Source organism: Heteronotia binoei, chromosome 11, assembly GCF_032191835.1.
Source record: "Heteronotia binoei isolate CCM8104 ecotype False Entrance Well chromosome 11, APGP_CSIRO_Hbin_v1, whole genome shotgun sequence".
In the NCBI taxonomy this organism is placed as follows: domain Eukaryota; kingdom Metazoa; phylum Chordata; class Lepidosauria; order Squamata; family Gekkonidae; genus Heteronotia; species Heteronotia binoei.
The window spans coordinates 9,737,690-9,753,730 of NC_083233.1; the positions used below are offsets into that span (position 1 = coordinate 9,737,690).

At 48.8% G+C, this 16,041-nt stretch overlaps 1 protein-coding gene across 5 annotated transcripts; it reads left to right on the top strand.

The window, feature by feature from the left end:
* Positions 1-2,108: 2,108 nt before the first annotated feature.
* Positions 2,109-13,976, top strand: LOC132579679 (uncharacterized). 5 transcript variants are annotated; one of them, XM_060250201.1, is made up of 3 exons: positions 2,109-2,771; positions 11,886-12,006; positions 12,436-13,976. In XM_060250201.1, the coding sequence occupies exons 1-3, from the start codon at positions 2,534-2,536 to the stop codon at positions 12,761-12,763; spliced, it is 687 nt and encodes a 228-aa protein (XP_060106184.1). In that variant the 5' UTR covers positions 2,109-2,533; the 3' UTR covers positions 12,764-13,976. The 5 variants fall into 5 exon arrangements, 4 of the variants coding, with proteins under 4 accessions (XP_060106184.1, XP_060106186.1, XP_060106185.1 ...); XM_060250200.1 differs by having other exon boundaries at positions 2,437-2,780; XM_060250203.1 differs by lacking the exons at positions 11,886-12,006; positions 12,436-13,976 and adding an exon at positions 4,276-5,175.
* Positions 13,977-16,041: the final 2,065 nt, after the last annotated feature.

The following is a 16,041-nucleotide window of genomic DNA, read 5'->3' on the forward strand; positions in this document are numbered from 1 at the left end:
TCCGCAGGTGGGGGCAGGGGATCCCCCAGTTTGGAGGCCCTCCCCCTGCTTCAGGGTCATCAGAAAGCGGGGGGAGGGGAGGGAAATGACTGCTGGGAACTCTGTTATTCCCTATGGAGATTTATTCCCATAGAAAATCATGGAGAATTGATCCGTGGGTATCTGGGGCTCTGGGGGGGCTGTTTTTTTGGGTAGAGGCACCAAACTTTCAGTATAGCATCTAGTGCCTCTCCCCAAAATACCCCCCAAGTTTCAAAAAGATTGGACCAGGGGGCCCAATTCTATGAGCCCCAAAAGAAGGTGCTCCTATCCTTCATTATTTCCTATGGAAGGAAGGCATTGAAAAGGTGTGCCGTCCCTTTCAATGTGATAGCCGGAACTCCCTTTGGAGTTCAATTATGCTTGTCACAGCCTTGATCTTGGCTCCACCCCTAACGTCTCTTGGCTCCACCCCCAAAGTCTCCTGGCTCCACCCCCAAAGTCCCCAGACATTTCTTGAATTGGACTTGGCAACCCTACCGCTAGACAACCAGGTGGCAGAAGCAGCCATGCCTGCCCCTCCTATTTCAAGATCTTGCTTCTGCCACCTGGTCGCCTAGTGTAGTGGGGAAGTGGCAGAAGCAGCCCCAGTCTCCCCCCCTTTAAAGACCCCCCCATGGGGGGCGGGGACAGGGCATGGGTGGAGGGGCAGCCCCCCAGCACACACAGCCCCCCACACGCGCACCCACATCAGTCCATGGAAAAATAGTCTTCCACAAAACTGGGCCCTGGTGCCAAAAAGGTTGGGAGACACTGCTTTAAATGGCCTGGGAGGCCGGGCCTGCTCCTGCCCATATGGGAGGGCTGGCAGTAGCAGCCACCGGCCTTCCCCTCCATGCAAAGAGCCTGCCAACCAGCTGGGCAGCAGCGAGGGCTTTCACTTGTGTGGGGAGAAGGCATGCCTTTGCTCCTGCTGCTCTTCCCATGCAAAGGGGCGGGGGGGGGCGGCCTTCAGGTTGCAATGGTGGTGGAGAGCGACGGCTGGAGCCTTGCCACCTTTGCCAGGGCTTGAAGGCTGCCTTGCCACCACACCGGCGAGTAGAGTTACCTGTCCTCAGGTGGGGGCAGAGGATAGGGTTGCCAAGTCCAATTCAAGAAATATCTGGGGACTTTCGGGGTGGAGCCAGGAGACATTAGGGGTGGAGCCAAGATCAAGGCTGTGACAAGCATAATTGAACTCCAAAGGGAGTTCTGGCCATCACATTTAAAGGGACGGCACACCTTTTCAATTCCTTCCTTCCATAGGAAATAATGAAGGATAGGGGCACCTTCCTTTGGGGCTCATAGAATTGGACCCCCTGGTCCAATCGTTTTGAAACTTGGGGGAATATTTTGGGGAGAGGCACTAGATGCTGTACTGAAAATGTGGTACCTCTACCTCAAAAAACAGCCCCCCCCCAGAGCCCCAAATATCCGTGGATCAATTCTCCATTATTTTCTATGGCAATAAATCTCCAAAGGGATAACAGAGTTCCCAGCAGACATTTCCCTCCCCTCCCCCCACTTTCTGACGACCCTGAAGTGGGGGGAGGGCCTCCAAACCGGGGGATCCCCTGCCCCCACCTGGGGATCGGCAACCCTAGCATGGGATCCCCCCCCCGGTTTGGAGGCCCTCCCCCTGCTTCAGTGTCATCGGAAAGTGTGTGGGGGGGATATGTCTGCCGAGCACTCCATGATTCCCTATGGAGACTGATCTCCATAGGGTACAATAGAGAACTGATCTGTGGGTATCTGGTGCTCTGGGGGGCCCTGTTTTTTTGAGGTAGAGGCACTAAATTTTCAGTATAGCATCCAGTGCCTCTTCCCAAAACTCCCTCCAAGTTTCAAAAAGATTGGACTGGGGGGGGTCCAATTCTATTAGCCCCCAAAGAAGGTGCCCCTATCCCTTATTTCCAGTGGAGGGAAGGCATTGAAAAAGTGTGCAGTACCTTTAAATGTGATGGCCGCAACTCCCTTTGGAGTTCAATGATGCTTGTCACACTATTGCTCCTGGCTCCACCCCCAATGTCTCCTGGCTCCACCCCCAAAGTCCCCAGATATCTCTTGAATTGGACCTGGCAGCTCTAGGTGGGAAGCAAAGGCTGCTAGTTGGGGGCCTAGAGTCAGCCCTTCTCCTGAAGTTGGGGCCAGAAACCCTACAGGCCCTCTCATAGCTACAGGACTGAGTGAGCTCTGCTGGTCAGGACAGGCCTTTCCTGTGAGGAAACACACATAGGGCATTGAGTTACTTTGGAGCAAGCGTAGCTGCCGTGGGGCTCTTCCCAACACACTGACCACTGCAGCTGGGAAGGGTTAATTTGGGAAGAGCTCCTTCCAGATGGACAAGCACTTTCCAGGCCCCGCCTTAAGGAGGGGGGGGTGGGTCAGTATAAAAGGTGGCTGGGTGGGGCTGTGCCTGTGAGCTTATTAAGAAACAGGTGTTCTGGGTGGGCTTCTTATTGTAGTTCAAGGGGCAGTCTTTGGTTTTTCCTTTTGCTCAGGGCAGTTATATGCTATGGGGAAGATAGGTTTGTGTATTCTCTTAATACTGGCACCAGTGGGAGGTGCTTTTGAGGGGGTGGAAGGGGGGGTCTCTGTTGCCCAGCCCACAGAGATCTGCCCAGACACAGCTCGCATACCTGACCATCCGGTGACAGTGGCAGCCTCCGACTGGGCAGCCACACCAGAGAGCAAGGTGACTGCGCCCACCTATGGAGGCTCAACCGTGCCTGCTGGGACCACAGCAGCTCCTGGTAAGCCAAGTAAGAGGCCCTGTCAGTTTCTGGTCAGCTCTGAGTGGGTGACAGTGAGGGAAACTAGTCTGTACCAGAAACGGACCTCTCCTCTATTCTTGTGCCTTTGCCACCCACCCCGCCCCCTTTTTTTTCTTCTTCCGTACTTTTCTCTCCCAAATCTTCCTGTCTCCTAGACAAGCGCCTGGGCTGATTTTACCAAGGTGTTTGGATTACCAGTTCCTGGTTAGGAAATTTTGGGTTGGAGCCTGAGAAGGGTGGTGAGAGAGGAGGGGAGGGATCTCCGCAGGGTATAATCTCAGGGAGGAGGCCATTTTCCAAATCAGTCATTTCTTCCAGGGAAAGCGATCTCCGTTAACTGGAGATAGTTGTAATAGCAGATTTCCTGGCACCACCTGGAATTTAGGACAACCACAGACGCAAAAGGCACTGCGACCCAAAGTAACTATGAATACTGTACCAATATAACATTTTAAAGAGAAACAGGTATATTTTGAAGTCCAATGTACAAAATCCTTTCATTAACTTTCACATTTCAGCAATTGCCTGATAGAAAACAATTACGGAGACATTTCTGTCTCTTAGGAATTTGGTAAATTTACGTCTATCTCTCTGTCCATCTTCCCTCCCTCCGACCTTTGATGTTCATGACATGCAGCTCTCAACATTTAACGTTTATTCTATGTTGCTGTTACATTAAGCAAGTTTGGTTGCCCCGTGCTAGACCTGTCCGTGTGATGCTGAGAAGAATCCAGAACTGGCAGTCCCAATTCTCGGGCTGTGTGTGTGTGTGTCTCCATTCTGTCTTTAAATTGGAGTTGCCAACTTTCAGATGGGGACTGGAAAACTTTCAAAACTATAATTGCTCCCCAGATGACAGAGATCAGCTCCCCTGGAGAAAATGATTGAGATGGAAGGTGGACCTTGGAGTATTATTAAATCTCCAGGAATCTCCCAACCTGGAGTTGGCAGCTCAGCTCTGGGCCCTCTGCAGCATTTGTGGATGCAGGGGAATACCCCCCCATCACAGCACTGTCCACCATTTGGCTGCTAGAAGCTGCACTTGAGGGTCTTTGCCATCCAAATCTCCCACTCTGCTTTCTGCCCTCCTTCAAAAGACCTGACCTGGCCAGAGAACTGAGCAGAGTTCTCTCTTCAGAAGCTCCCAGGGACTTCTGCCCTAATGGGGCTCATCTGAGGGCAAGATCCAGAGACCTTGCTGAAGCCGAGCACATCAGGAGCTGGTCAGGGCCTGCATGGGAGATGCTGCCCTCTGGTGCTTTGAGAGGAAAAGGCCTCTCCTTGCTTCACCTCGTCCTACCATGGTGGGATTTCATTCTCAGTGAGAAGGTGCCATTTTTTTCTGCACAGGAAGAATTATGTCCTTGGAGGGGAGGAACTGGGTTGTGGGGGAGACTAAGGGGTTCAACAGGTGACAGTGGGGTGGTGAGAACACAAGGAGAGGTCTTGGGACAGCTCGTGATGCTGACTCTTTCTGTTCCAGGTGGCTATCGTTCTATTAAACCTTTCGTTACTTTCTTGGTATTTTTTGGGCTTAGCACTATCTTCTGGTTCTGCTACAACCTGCTTGGCCCAATGATGAGACACCATCCAGTGAGGTTAGTTCAGGCTCCCCTGCCTGCTGACGTCTCCGCAGGATCCCCTGAAGATGATGAGGGCGAGGACATTGAGGGCGTTCCTTCCCTCAGTAGTGCCCAAGCAGAGGCTCCAGAAGATGTTTCTTCCCTCATTGGTGACCAAGAAGATGCCCTGAGTGTTGAGGGCTTATCCTCAACCAATTGGAGCGAACCTGTGGTGATGTTCCATCGTGTGAGATCCGGAAAGCTAAACGATTCAGAGGACTCATCTCCTCCAGGAGGAGATGTTCTGGAGTTGTAATGCCAAGCTCTACCTTGAACAACCAATAACAACTTTGAGCAATTTTGAACAACTACCTGGAGACCCACCTGTAGTACCTAGGTATGCCTCTGTGGTACACAGCTGTACCTAGATTTCTAGGTTAAGGGAATAAAGGAATAGTCCTGATGGGATTATTCTAAGGAAGCTGACCCTGTGGTTATGCTTTTTAAGATGATGTATTAACTAGATTTTTATTCATGTGTGAATTTTAGGGTTTTCCTTGCCCAGAGTTGCCTGCAGCTGCCATGGGGTGATGTGCTCCTTGGAATATTGACATCTTCAGCTTGGGCATTTTGTGAACTTTTCTGTGTATTAATCCTGACAAGGCAACATAGGTTGCCATCAGCCTTTGTCCCTTGAACGAAATGTTTCTGACATGATGTTCCATGACGTGTTTATAAACCTTCATTTTATGCTTGTAATTGTATGAATCAACGATCAATAATATTAAAAAAACCCGTGTGGTGCATTTGCTGCTTTAAAAGGCTGGTGACTTTGGGCTCTCTGCTGGAAACACTTCGCTTTGGTTCAGCATTTCATAGGATACTTAATTAGCAGTGCTTTTTGAAGGGGAGGGGAGGGACGGGGGCTCAGTGGTAGAGCATCTGCTTGGTAAACAGAAGGTCTTAGCTTCAATCCCTGGAATCTCCAGCTAAAAAGGGCCCAGGCAAAAAGGTGTGAAAAACCTCAGCTGGAGACCCTGGAGAGCCGCTGCCAGTCTGAGTAGACAAGACTGACTTTGATGGACCAAGGGTCTGATTCAGTATGAGGCAGCTTCATATGTTCATATGTTTGTTCTGGTGTTAGATTGCATTGATTCCCACCAATTCCTCCCTTATAATTTGGGAGAGCCCCCTCCCCCTTAAACCATGTGATGGTGTTGCCACAAAAAGCCCTGTCTGCCAGGAAATCGAACTCGTCCTGCGTTCAAATCTGTGTCCCGGGAGATCAAGCCCCCTCATATAGACTGTCTGCTGCTCCAGGGCACGGGGTGGGTGGGTGGGTGGGCAGTGCTGGTGGGCAAGATGGAGATGTTGAGCACATTTCCCTCCCTGGCAGGCTGCTTTACCACCCCAAGGCAGTGCTGGCACCAAATGAGAGGAGGGCAGAAATAGGGGAAGAATTATTAATTGGGGAAAAAAGAATTATTTTATTTACTTAAATTCCTTCAATATAACAAGAAGAAACGAATCTTTTTTCTTCACTAAGCCCCTGCTGGCTCTGGCTAATTTTTGCACTCATGTGCAAGGCTGCAATTCAGGGTCATAAACTTGTTACCAGGCGGGCAGGATGCACTCTTCACTTCCAACCCTTTCAAAAGACCAGATCTTGCACAGGTGGCCTGCGTCATGCATTGGAGTTGATACAATCCGGGAGAATCCCAGTGTTGCCATGGCAGCCATGAAATCTGAGGCCGTACTAAGTAAGGACATTTTCCCATTGGGTTTCAGGTGTGGTTTTGGGACATAGACAGCACTGGTTTACTACAAAAAAACCCCCTATGCAGAACAATAGTTGCTTTGGTTGACAATCTCTGTTTACATCTGGATGAAGGCATGCCACCCCTGTTGATCCTTCTGGATCAATTAGCAGCCTTCAAGACAGTTGATCATTTGGTCCTGATTGACTGCCTGGCCTCCCCGGGGGGTTAGGGACACTGCTGCCCTTAGTTGGTTCTCCTCATTCTCCAGGGTCACTCTCGGAGAGTTGCTACCGGGGCGGAGGGGTCTCCCCTATGAGGCCTGAATTGTGGGGTCCCACAGGACTCAAACCTCTCTCCAATGCATTGTGTTGAAACTTTAATGGCATAAATTAATGAAACAAAGGCATAATGAGCCAAAATGGGCAAAACCGAGTAAGAAATTACACTGGCCAGAAAGGCAGTCAAGACAACACCACAGGTATTCATTGCACTTACCCGACATTATGACAGCCCGTAGGCAATACAACCTCCCCAAACCTGGCCACCAGCCCTCCCCTCCCCTCCCCTTCATGAAACTATTATTCGTAGAGCTTTCTCCACACCCTTGTATTCAATTTTTTGTATTTAATTTTAAAGTCTCTGCAATGTTATTTAGCATATATGTGTTCCCTCTTACTGAGATCATCAGGAGTTCTGGAGCTGGGTGCCTTTTTTTTTTGTAGCAGGGACTCCTTTGCATATTAGGCCACACCCCCTGATGTAGCCAATCCTCCAAGAGCTTACAGGGCTCCTAGTACAGAGCCTACTGTAAAGTTTCGGGAGGATTGGCTACATCAAAGGTGTGGTCTAAAATGCAAAGGAGTTCCTGCTACAAAAAAAAAAGCCCTGATCATATGCTGATGACACTCCGCTCTTCCTCCTGCTAGATAAGCAGCCAGCAGCAGGAGTCTCCACACTATCCCAGGGCCTGGATGCCGTAGTCCAGTGGCTAAGGCTGAAGCTGAATCCATCCAGGATGGAAGTCCTGTGGCTGGGAAAGGCTGAAAGCTGGAGGGTCACTGTCAAGCATGCTATTTCTAAGTGCTGGTTTATCCATACCTTTCTTCTCCTCCCCTTCCCCCTCTCACTCCTCTCTTCTCCTTCCCCCCTGTGGGTGCATAATAAAACCTTCTCTTCTCAGGATGTGTAGCGTAACCTTGTATTAAACAGTGTAAAGTGCCTCTCCCCCAGATTCACACAGCCATGCCTTATCAGCTAGCAGGGAATGTGTGAGAAATGGAGATGTGACCATTCCTTAGTCTTAAAGAGATAGTACCTTCATCCCCATTTGCATCTTTATGTTATTCTTTTGGAGTTATCTGTAACCCTGCCTTTTGAACTAGCCTATAAGACACTATGCAACTTTGTATTCAGTTTTACTTCCAATGAATCTGTCCTCGGAGCAAGTCATAGAGTTTCAATAAAACAAGTCTTTGATTTAAAACAAAAGCTTGATTATTTTGAAATATTGATGCTTGACAGTCACTTCCAAGACTGTAAGAGACCTTGAGAGGTGTGGCTGGATTCTGTGCTAATACTGGATAAACAAGTGCCCATAGTAGCAGTCAGTGTTTTTTCACCTGCACCAGGCCCACCATCTGCCTCTTTATTTGTCTGGGTCAGACCTTCCCACATTGATCCATGCAACAGTCACCTCCAAATTGGACTGCTGCAATTCACTCTATTTAGGGCTACCCTGGAATATGCTTCAGAGACTGCAAGTGGTCCAGAATGCAGCTGCCAGGCTGCTGACTGAAACGTCATCGTCAGCTCATAGGACTCCAGTTCTGTGGCTGCTGCACTGGCATTAGTCTCCAAATCCAGTTCAAGGTGTTAAAGTCCTTAATGGCCTGGGGCTCTCATACCTATGGGACTGCCTCTCCCATCACACACACACACACACAGCACTCTCTTCAGTCATCGTCTAGTGGCCTCTTACAGGTGCCTGGCCCTAGAATGGCTTGGCTGGGGAAGGGTCTTTTCAGTTGTGGCCCCTACCATGTGGAATGCACTCTTGAATGACACCGGTGCCCTGCCAGACTTGTTAGTTTCTGTAGGGCATGCAATGCTGAATTGCTTAGGTTGGCCTTTGGAGGGTAACCACGTTTGGCCTCTTTTAATAGCAGTAGGGTGATAGCCAGGTATTTTAATATTTTAATGTTAATATTTTATACTTACTACTTGTTTTTTGCCGTCGTGGTACCAAAACCCTCCTTCCCCTTTAATCAGTCCTTCAGGTCTCCCTTCGCCTTCGCGCCAGTTTGGTGTAGTGGTTAAGTGTGCAGACTCTTATCTGGGAGAACCGGGTTTGATTCCCCACTCCTCCACTTGCACCTGCTGGAATGGCTTTGGGTCAGCCATAGCTCTGGCAGAGGTTGTCCTTGAAAGGGCAGCTGCTGTGAGAGCCCTCTCCAGCCCCACCCACCTCACAGGGTGTTTGTTGTGGGGGAGGAAGGTAAAGGAGATTGTGAGCTGCTCTGAGACTCTTCGGAGAGGAGGGTGGGATATAAATCCAATATCATCTTCTTCTCTGTCTCTTCGATCAGTCTATTGCCCCCCCCCATGGTTCTGGCACTCCCCGTTTCTTTCCCAACTGGGTCACTGCGCCCGCTACGGCGCTGGGGGGAATGATGGAGTCCACCACCTCTTCCCTCTGACTCTCGGGTTGGGGCAGTCTAGATAGCGCGTCGGCTAAGAAGTTTTTTGACCCGGGTATGTGCCTCAGGGTGAAGTCGAACTTTGCAAAGAATCCCGCCCACCGAATTGGCTTTTCAGTTAATTTCCTGTGCCTGGTTAGAGCCTCTAGGTTCTTATGATCAGTTCCAAAATGTCAAGCATAAGATTTCGAAATAACCAGTCCTTGGAGTTTGAAACAAAGTTTGGTTTATTGATAATCCATGTGGCTCAGTTGAGCTAGGTATTGGAACTGATACTTAGTAACAACAGAATACAAGCTTTAAAATGGCACACCAAAGGTTCTATAAACAATTCTACATTCACGTGTGAAATTCACACTCTAACTTCCTTATCTCTATTGCGGTTGGCCGCATCCTGGGTCCAGGCCTCGCTGGGCCTGGGAATGAGTCCCAGGAGGTCTTATCTTCAAAGAGGACATTCCTGCATTTGTTAGTAAAAGTGAAAGAAGCAATGGAGGGGGTTTGCTACTTTGAGGTGCCTGAATCTATTTCATGGTTAGTAGCAATTCTATAATCTGCCTATTATAACGACTAGAAAATTCACAATGCTTGACACCTGTCTGGTTTTTACCTTACTGGTTTTAATGTTGTAAGTTGCCATGACACCCTTTGGGTAAGTGATGACTTTAAAAAATTGAATAAATGAATAAATACTTTTTAAGGATAACTGCCACAGGGTGGAAGTGGGGAAGTGAAATTTGTCAGGTTGTGAAGGCCAATAACATCCTATCAAGCCCCTGTTACAGGGACAGGGCAAATTTCCTCCAGGCTGTTGGCAACCCTAATTGCAAAGCCTTAACTTACACTGGGGTGATAGGAAAGGGGTAGGGTTGCCAGCCCTGGGATGGGGACTCCATGGAGATCTGGTGGGGGGTGGGTTGGGGAGGGCGGGACCTCAGCAGAGTACAATGCCATTAAGGCCACCCTCCAAAGTAGCCATTTTCTCCAGGGGAGCTGATTTCTGTAACCTGGAGACCAAGAAATGTGCATGCACAAAAAGAGCCAGCACGGTGTAGTGGTTAAGAGTGTTGGACTCTAATCGGGAGAACTGGGTTTGATTCCCTAATGCATCCTTCATATGAAGCCTGCTGGGTGACCTTGGGCTAGTCACAGTTCTCACAGAGCTCTCTCAGCTCCACCCGCCTCACAGGGTGCCTGTTGTGGGGAGAGGAAGGGAAAGAGATTGGAAGCCACTCCGAGACTCCTTCAGCAGTGAAAAGTGGGGTATAAAACCTAACTCCTCTTCTTCTTATGCCCACAATAAAACTTTATTGGTCCTAAAGTTGCTACAGAACTCAGACTTTGGTCTGGAGGCCAGTATAATTCCAGGAGATCTTCAGCCGCCACCTGGAGACTGGCAACCTGAGAAACAGGTGTCACATTTGTGGGAGTTCAGAGATGGCCATGCTTACATGACAATGCTCATTTGATGGGTCTGTGGTTGCCAACAGACTAGAAGGAGTCCCGGCCTGCTCCTCTGCCTTTGGCTACTGAATCTGCAGAGGGTGGCAGCCACTAAATCTCGCCACTGCTTGAAGAGAAGCTGCACTGCCTGCAACAGCCTGTGAGTCTGTGGCCTTAAAGTCACAAGAACCAAGGCCAGCCGAGGAGATGGCTGTTTCCTGTCCACTCTCTCTGTTTTCTGAATGGGATCAAGATAGGGACGGTGGCTCAGTGGTAGAGCATCTGCTTGGGAAGCAGAAGGTCCCAGGTTCAATCCCCGGCATCTCCAACTAAAAGGGTCCAGGCAAATAAGTGTGAAAAACCTCAGCTGGAGACCCTGGAGAGCCATGAATGGGGCTGTGGCTCAGTGGTAGAGCATCTGCTTGGTGAGCAGAAGGTCCCAGGTTCAATCCACAGCATCTCCAACTAAAAAGGGTCCAGGCAAATAGGTGTGAAAAACCTCAGCGTGAGACCATGGAGAGCCGCTGCCAGTCTAAGTAGACAATACTGACTTTGATGGGCCGAGGGTCTGATTCAGTATAAGGCAGCTTCATATGTTCATAGGTAGATGGTTTAATCTGAGTCCAGTAGCACCTTAAAGACTAACAAAATTTGTGGGTTTTGTGATTTACAGCTCCCTTCTTCACATAGAGCCTTTTGCAAGAGCACAGTAGCAACTTATCAGATAAGATAAAACCCTTCAGATGCTTTCACTTGTTGTTACCACTAGATCGTGTCTGGGCAATGCTGGGAAGAAGTCCAGAACTGGCAGGCCCAATGATTTAAGGGTGGTGGTCTCCTGCCTAAAATTGGTGTTGCCAGCTCAGCTTTAAGATAGGGGCTGGAGAACTTTCAAAACTAAAACTGATCTCCAGATGACAGATCAGCTCCCTTGGAAAAAAAATGGTTGAGATGGAAGGTGGCCTCCAAAGCATTGTTACCCTACTGAAGGCCCCTCTCCAGGCTCCACCTACAAATCTCCAGGAATCTCCCAATCTGGAGTTGGCAGCCCAATTCTGAACCCTCTGCAGCACTTGTGGCTGCAGGAGAATTTGCCCCTCCAACACTGTTGAAAGTCCTCACCCCAGCTCCACCTAAGATCAGATCCTGTTTTGCTGCTGGAACTTGCCCTCGAGGATCTTTGCTGTCCAAAACACCTCCTCTCTCCACCCTCATGAAAGCTCTCCTTCAGAAGTTCTGACTGGGAAATCGACTGTTCAGCTGCTCCCTCTCCCAGTGACTTCAGCCCTAATGAGGACATGATCCAGATCCTCTAAAAGAGGATCCAAAAGAGGACTCCAGAGCTTCTAAAACTGATTGCTCGTTCACTGAATAGTGACCAGGCGGAGGCCTTCACCTGCCCCTGACACTTAGAGGGGGGAAGGCCCCTCTCTGCTCTGCTCTTCTCCCACCACACTGTGACCTCATTCTCAGTGTGAAGATGCCATTCTTATGAACAGGCACTTGGAGGGGAGGAAGCAGGACTGGGGTGAGTCTAACAAGGTTCAAAGGGTGGAGATGGGGTGCTGAGAAAGTACGGGGAGGTCTTGGGGTGCTTGGGACAGCTTGTGATGCTGACTCTTTCTGTTCCAGCTGACGAGGATCCTATTAGAATAATTGTTGTGGCCGTCGCAGTTTCTTTGTTCATCGCTGTACTGCTTCTATGCTGCTGCTGCCCAGCGCAGCCACATTTGGGTGCCGTGCATGTTGACAGGTATTCATCGTCCTCTGACTATGATGGTGGTGGCGCTGGTCTAGTTCCTTCCCTCTCAAGTGACCAAGCAGGGTTTTTAGAATATGCTATTGATTATTGATTCCCCACTCCTCCACTTGCAGCTGATGGAATGACCTTGGGATATCCACAGCTGTTGCAGGAGTTGTCCTTGAAAGGGCAGCTGCTGTGAGAGCCCTCTCAGCCCCACCCACCTCACAGGGAGTCTGTTGTGGGGATAGAAGATATAGGAGATTGTAAGCCGCTCTGAGTCCCTGATTCAGAGAGAACGGCGGGGTATAAATCTGCCCCCACTTCACAGGGTGTCTGTTGTGAGGGGAGAAGATATAGGATATTGTAAGCCGCTCTGAGTCCCTGATTCAGAGAGAAGGGCAGGGTATAAATCTTCAGTCTTCTTCTTATTTCCCTCAGAAGTGTCCAAGCAGAGGCTCCAGCGGTTGTTTCTTCACTCAATAGTGACCAAGTAGAGGCTCCAGAAGTTATTCCTTCTCTCAGTAGTGACCAGGCAGAGGCTCCAGCGGTTGTTTCTTCACTCAATAGTGACCAAGTAGAGGCTCCAGAAGTTATTCCTTCTCTCAGTAGTGACCAGGCAGAGGCTGTAGAAGATACTGTGAGCATCCACGGATTTCCCTCAACAAATCGGAGACATCATGTGGTGATCTTCCGTCGTGGGGGACCTAGACGGTCCAATGATCTGGCGGTCTCATCTCCATCAGCAGATGTTCTGGATTTGAGCTGAGATTTACCTTGAACAATCAGTAAGCCAGTGAACTACCTGAATATGCCTACATGCTACACAGCTGTAGCTGGGTTTCAAGGTCAAGGAAACAGAAGAATAAACTTGATGGCATTATACTTTTCAGACTAAAGTTGACCCTTTTGAGGCTTTTTATGCTTTTAAAGGCTTTTAATGCTTTTTAAGACAATGTATTAACTAAACTTTTATCCATACTTGAATTTTAGCATTTAACTTGCCCCAAATTGTCCACCTTCTTGCAAATGACTTGTGAAAAGGATGAAGACAGGCGTATATGATCACCTCCACTCCCAACAACGTTGCAGTTGAGCTCAGAGAGGAACTGATGTTTTGGACAGGAACTCCAGTCCCACTTAGGCAGCTTAAACTAAGCTCCTATAATAAACGGGAACAGAGCAGAAACTGGGGTGCTTCATGTCAGCTCCTTCCCTGTTGTCCTGGCATGGAAATAAGCTCATTTTTGTAGCCATCAGATGGTTGTTTGTCTTGTGAATCTGTGCAAATATGTAATGCACGACCCTAAAGTTTAAATGCTCAATTCATATTTCTCTTTCTTGAAAACTAAGACTGTACTGAGGTCTCTGCCTTTAAAGGAAAACCGTTTCTCTGGGATTACTTATTCCGAACATAGGTGGTGGGGAGAAAAGATGAAGCACAACGTTGGTTTTTTTACTGTTATTCACACTCATTACCTTTCTAGGCAGAGTTGCCTTCCGCACAGCTTCATGGAGTCCCTTTTGAGCTGGGAGCAGGCAAAAGTCCCTGCACTCTTAAAATTACTGCCTAAGACAAAAAGGTGTTTTGGAAAGGTGGGGTGGTGGTGGTCAAGCCTTTCCTGGATGCATCCCCTTCTAGGGTAACTTGCTTCCCCGCAGCTTCTGTGGGAAGAATTCTCCTTGTGACTGGCTGTACCTGAGGCTGAGTGAATTCCTCTCTCTGTGAGCCGGCGGCTGTTTTCCCACAGCTGCTGTGGGGCCATGTGCCACAAGACATATTATCGAGTTGGGCAGTTTGTGATTTTTCCCGTGTATTAATCTGGATGAGACGACGTGAGCTGCTGGAAGTATTTGTTGCCTGAATGAAATGTTTCTGATGCAGTGTTCCATGGGGTGTTTTTAAAACTTCATTGTATGCCTTTAATGGTATGAACCAACTATCAATAAAAAAACACGTGGTGTGATTTCCTTCTTTAAAATTGCTGGTGACTTTGGTCTCTGGGAACACCATTATTATGTCTCACTATTTCATGGCCTTAGGATACTTTACTGGCTTGTGCTTTCCTGTGTTGGTGTCGCTACTTCCATGGCCAGTGCCAAGTGGGCAGCCACCTGGTACCATCTGGCGGCACCCCCTCTCCCCATGTGCAGCAGGTGTTCTCTTGGGAAGCCTGCCTTCCCCAATGGAAAGCAAGCTCCATGAAGCGCATATGAACATATGAAGCTGCCTTATACTGAATCAGACCCTCGGTCCATCAAAGTCAGTATTGTCTACTCAGACTGGCAGCGGCTCTCCAGGGTCTCAAGCTGAGGTTTTTCACGCCTATTTGCCTGGACCCTTTTTTAGTGGAAATGCCAGGGATTGAACCTAGGACCTTCTGCTTACCAAGCAGATGCTCTACCACTGAGCCACCGTCCCTCCCCAAGATGCTGCCCGGCTGGTTTTTTGTTTCCCCGAGTCTGTTACAGACCCAGGAAACGTGAAAGTGGACAGCGCCTGCTGCGCAGTGTGCTCTTCGGAGCCCTGCAGGGATAAATGAACCAATTGTAAATGCTGAAGAAGAGCCAATTACAGTTTCTAAAAAATGGCTCCTGTTGAAGCTGTATGCTGCCGCTCGTCCTTCCTGCTCTGCTTTAACAGAGCCATGGGGAGGGAGCCATAGCTCAGTGGTAGAGAATCTTTCTCTCATGCACAAGGTCTTGTCACTGGCACCTCCAACTAAAAGCATCAATCAAGTAGAAATGGTCATGTGACGATCTTAGAATCATAGAGTTGGAAGGGACCTCCAGGGTCATCCAGTCCAACGCCCTGCACAATGTAGGAAATTCACAAATACCTCCCCCTAAATTCAGAGGATCTTCATTGCTGTCAGATGGCCATCTAGCCTCTGTTTAAAAGCCTCCAAGGAAGGAGAGCCCACCACCTCCAGAGGAAGCCTGTTCCAATGAGGAACCGCTCTAACGGTCAGGAAGTTTTTCCTACTGTTGAGCCAGAAACTCTTTTGATTTAATTTCAACCCATTGGTTCTGGTCCTACCTCCAGGGCCACAGAAAACAATTCCACACCATCCTCTATATGACAGCCCTTCAAGTCCTTGAAGATGGTGATCATATCACCTCTCAGCCGCCTCCTCTCCAAGCTAAACATGCCCAGCTCCGTCAACCTTTCCTCATAGGACTTGGTCTCCAGATCCCTCACCATCTTCATCGCCCTTCTCTGGACTCGTTCTAGCTTGTCTATATCCTTCTTAAAATGTGGTGCCCAAAACTGAACACAAGACTCCGGGTGAGGTCTTACCAGAGCAGAGCAAAGCAATACCTGGCACCTCAAGTTAAAAGGATCAAGTAGTATTCTCACAATTTTTATTGCTTAATCTCACTTTTAAGTAAGTAAATAAATAAATAAAATTTAAAATAAAAAAGTGTAAATTAAAAATGTAAATAGTTTCAAGTTTCTTCATTTCTCCTGCAATTCTCCATTTTTTAATTTTTTTTTTTTTGGGGGGGGGTTTGCTAGTGGGCACTTTGCCTTGGGCACCAAAAACCCTACTGCTGCCCTGGCTACTCCTATGTAAGTTTGCACTGATTCCCTCCAATTCACCCTCAGGATTTCAAGGACACCCCCCCTCCAGCCCATGGTTCTGCCACAGAAAGCTGAAGCTGGCTGTCTCCCAGGATTCGAATTCATGCCCCAGAAGACTGTCTGATGCTGCAAGGCAGGGTGTGTGTTGATGTGGACGGTACTGGGGGAGGGGGAGATATCTAGGGTATGGGGAGGACAGCCCACTTCCATCCGTGGCAAGCTGCTTTTGTCCCCGAGGGTGGGAGACGAGGGACTGAAGGCCCCCTCCTACCAGGGAAGCTGGCCGGGTGGCTTTGAGCCTGTCACATTCTCTCAGCCTAACCCGCCTCATAGGGTTGTTCTGAGGATACAAAGGAGGAGGAGAAGAGAACAATGGCGGCTGCTTTGTATTCCCCATGGGGAAGAAAGAAGGGGTACGACTGAGTTAAATAACTATAACTGAATAAAAGAAATCTTTATTC

Bases quoted from the DNA above. Each gene is read 5' to 3' on its own strand.
- LOC132579679 (XM_060250200.1), top strand. From the start codon at position 2,534: ATGGGGAAGATAGGTTTGTGTATTCTCTTAATACTGGCACCAGTGGGA. The intron at 2,781-11,885 runs GTAAGAGGCCCT...TTTCTGTTCCAG, and splicing joins AGCAGCTCCTGGTAAGCCAA to CTGACGAGGATCCTATTAGA. The intron at 12,007-12,435 runs GTATTCATCGTC...TATTTCCCTCAG, and splicing joins GGTGCCGTGCATGTTGACAG to AAGTGTCCAAGCAGAGGCTC.